Source organism: Fulmarus glacialis, unplaced genomic scaffold (assembly GCF_000690835.1).
Source record: "Fulmarus glacialis isolate BGI_N327 unplaced genomic scaffold, ASM69083v1 scaffold14497, whole genome shotgun sequence".
NCBI classification, from domain to species: domain Eukaryota; kingdom Metazoa; phylum Chordata; class Aves; order Procellariiformes; family Procellariidae; genus Fulmarus; species Fulmarus glacialis.
In genome coordinates, this window is record NW_009225190.1 from 3,537 (window position 1) to 6,819 (window position 3,283).

Sequence of the window (3,283 nt, forward strand, 5' to 3'; positions counted from 1 at the left end):
AGCTCCGGCGGGGAAGGGACAAGGTCGGAGCATCCAGTTGTCACACTCGCGCTGCCGGCAGCTGCCTGAGCCTGCCTGCCCAACCACCCCAGGGTGCCTTAGAGCTGCTGGCTAAATTGCTGGGGGGATCCCCCCAGCTTTTCGCCCCCCACTTTGATTCATCCCACGGGGACGTGCCATCAAGGTGCGGTGAACCTGATGCAAACGCAAAACCCAGTGCCAGCCAGCGTGGTCCCGGGATAAAAACAGGAGCAAAGCCACAAGGATCAACTCAGCCCAGTGGAGGTTTGGAGACTTGTGTCCTACAGGGTCCCCAGGGAGCAGCGAGCCCCCGATGCCGTCCGCTGCATCTGAGGGATCCCTAGCAGAAGCAGGGAGTACTCACTCCATCTTGGCTTCCAGGTGGTGGATGGTCTGCTTGTCCAGGTAGCGGCAAAAGAGCGAGAGAAGGTTGCTGGGCAAGAAGAGAGGTTCCACCAGAGAGGCCTTGGGCACTTGCGACAGCTCCCGGGCAACCAGGAACACTGTGTCTGTCCTGGGGGCATCAACGCAGCGGGGGGGTGAGCACCCCACCAGCTGGTGAACCCCAACCCCATTGTTTGCACAGCCCCTCACCACATCTCGAAGTCCCCGCCGCGTGGCTCCAGCGGCACATCGGAGGACAGCAGCCTCTCGCCGTGGCTCAGCAGGCAGTAGAGCAAGGAGATCCCAAACTGTGGGGAAGCACCAGGAGGAGCATCATGGGAGGTGGCACCTGGGGGATGCCGCAGGCCTCTGCCCTCCTTGGGGCCACCTACCTGGTTCTTCAAGGCCATGGTGAGGGGGAGCTCAGGGGACTCGGGCAGAGGCCTGGTCATCTCCTGCAGGACCTCAATGAGTTTGCTGAAGGTCATCCTGCCCACCACCTCGTTCAACGGGCTGTAGAGCAGGGGGAGAGACTGGGCAGGGCAGAGAGGAGAGCAGGGATCTGAGACTGTTTGACCCATCACGGCCACAGCCCCATCCCTGAGACCCATCCCAACACCTGGGGGGGGACGCAAGGGTCAATGCTGCACCCCCCTCCCCGGGGGGGGACTGCCACCAGGACTGCTTTAACCCCTCCTGAAGACCTTTCTCCTCCTCCTCAGGGAAGGAAAAAGGCTTCTGCCTTATGTCAACCCCACCAGCTGCCTGGCCGTGCTGGGATGCAGCTCGATGGGCCCTCCTGTTGCCCAGAGTGCCCCTCCCCAGCAAGAGCAACAGGGGAAGGAGGCAGCCCGGGATGCCCCTGCCCTGGCTGGAGGTGCTCGCCTCGTCCAATACGTCTTTCTTCATGAGGAAGGGCAGGTGGTGGGTGATGGTCAGCAGAATCTTCTCCGCTTGCTCCCGGGTCAGGTGGGGCAGCAGCCGGGCCGTGAGCTTCTTGCCCTTCTGCACACACAGGAGTTGCAGGAATTCATCCTCTGCCTCCCTGGGGACGAAGGCTCCATTAGCACAGATCCCAAGGGATCTGTAACATCTCTGTCCATCCAGAAGGACCAGCATCAGCTTCAGGGGAGGACGAGGCTCATGAGCAGGGTCAGCACAGGCCACGGTGACACATGGAGGACAGGATCCAATCCTCGCCATCACCCAGAACTGCTTGTCCATGACCATCTGAGCCCTGTGAGGACCAGGACATGCCACCCGCTCCCCTCTCCCCAATGACACAAACTCACTCTTCACTGCTGCAAGCCCTGATTTTTAAGGCTTGGAAGATACGCTCCACTTCTTGGCTCTTCTGCTCCTGACAGCAGGGCTGCTGCTCCTCCTGGGTCAGAGACACCTTCCGCTGTGTCTTCTCCACTTCCAGCAGCTGCAGGAAGAGCTGGAGAAACCACATGGGGTAAGGAGGAAGCTTGGAGCATCCTCTGCCTGCCAGTTATCCAGGACCTCTGCCCAGGCAGATATCCCACCACAGAGCTCTTCAGATGAAAACAAAACATCTACATCATCCCACCTCGCCCCGAATCACGGCTCGCTCACCTTCTCGATCCTGTGCAGCGCCCGAAGCCGGTGGCTCCCCGCAGCCTTCAGGAGGGGAGAAAGGAAGGCACAACAGTTACAGCCAGCACCAGACACCGCCGCCGGCAGAGCGCTGGGCCAGCTGCTCCCTGGGGATCAGAGGCGCTTCAGGATACAGAGCAATCCCACGGGAAGGCCACGGCCAGCTCCGACTGCCCGGAGCCCCATCCCATCCCTTGGCAGGGAACAAGCTGCCACCACCGAGGTGGCACCCGCTCTAACTGTGTGCCCCATCCCGTGGCTCAGGGCAGCACCCAGAGCTGGGGCGGCACCCACGCTCGGTCACAGCAGTTCCTAAAGCTCCTGCTAAAGCTGCTCCAGGGCCTGGGGAAAGCTGGAGCGGTGTCCCCAGGCATCTGGGGCACCCACCAGCCTAGCTCCCCCTCACCTACCTCCTCCACAAGGGCATGGTGTACAGCATCGATGGCCCGGCGAGGGCTGTAGCAGGTGGATACCGCGACCTGGCCCAGCGAGCCCGCAATGCGCACCACTGGAAGAGAGATGGGACGCGGTGAGACCACGTCCTGCAACCCCTCGCCTGGCCCCCTGCCCCAGGCCCTCACCAGAGTCGTACGTCTCCACTTTCTGGATGAACGGTGTGACCAGCTTGGGGGGCTCCTGCTTGTTGCGCCGGCCGAGCAGCTCCTCCTCAGCCGGTTTGCGCTCCAGCCGCTGGTAGTACGTCTGTAACAACAGGCATAGCCAGGAGGGAAGCCACCACGAGCCTGGGCACCCTCTGGCTCCCAAAGGGATGAAGCCCCAGCCCCAAGGAGCAGGATGAGCCACTGGTGCCACCAGCAGGAGCTCACCTGGTAGTAGTAGTCATCATCCATGTTCTCGCTCTGCAGCTGGATCATCTCCACCTTGACGACCCAGTCCTTCTCCTTGGAGGTCATCAGCCCAGCATAAGGGTCCACTTTAGGAGACCACAGCTTCTTGGGGGAGATGCTGGCACAGGAGAAGATTGCAGCCTGCTGTGACTGCTCAGAGCCCCCCCGCCACCCCACAGTTCCCCAGGACCCGGGACCCCCTTACCTCTGCACCTGCCCGCCTTGCTGCTGCCGCTGGGTCAGGATCCGCTGGTGCTGGGGGTGCAGCTGGGTCATATGGCTGGGTGCGCTGCAAAGGAGACCAGACGGGGGCCAGGGAGCTCAGCACCCGCACCAGAGCCATCCCCAGAGGGGGGACAACCCCCAGCTGCTTTGTGGGGCTCCACCAGTCCCACCCAGGCACCCCGCTC

The 3,283-nt window shown here is 62.3% G+C and overlaps 1 protein-coding gene across 1 annotated transcript in view; it reads right to left on the reverse strand.

Annotated features, from left to right (window-relative positions):
* Positions 1-381: 381 nt before the first annotated feature.
* Positions 382-3,283, reverse strand: part of PATL2 (protein associated with topoisomerase II homolog 2 (yeast)) — a gene marked incomplete at its 5' end in the record, with an annotated part of 5,407 nt that continues 2,505 nt past the window's right edge. The window contains 10 exons of the mRNA XM_009582409.1: positions 382-535; positions 616-713; positions 798-938; positions 1,291-1,450; positions 1,698-1,846; positions 2,005-2,049; positions 2,436-2,533; positions 2,607-2,727; positions 2,853-2,991; positions 3,079-3,173. Coding sequence (XP_009580704.1) covers positions 382-535; positions 616-713; positions 798-938; positions 1,291-1,450; positions 1,698-1,846; positions 2,005-2,049; positions 2,436-2,533; positions 2,607-2,727; positions 2,853-2,991; positions 3,079-3,173 — 1,200 coding nt within the window. The remainder of the gene's footprint in view (positions 536-615; positions 714-797; positions 939-1,290; positions 1,451-1,697; positions 1,847-2,004; positions 2,050-2,435; positions 2,534-2,606; positions 2,728-2,852; positions 2,992-3,078; positions 3,174-3,283) is intronic.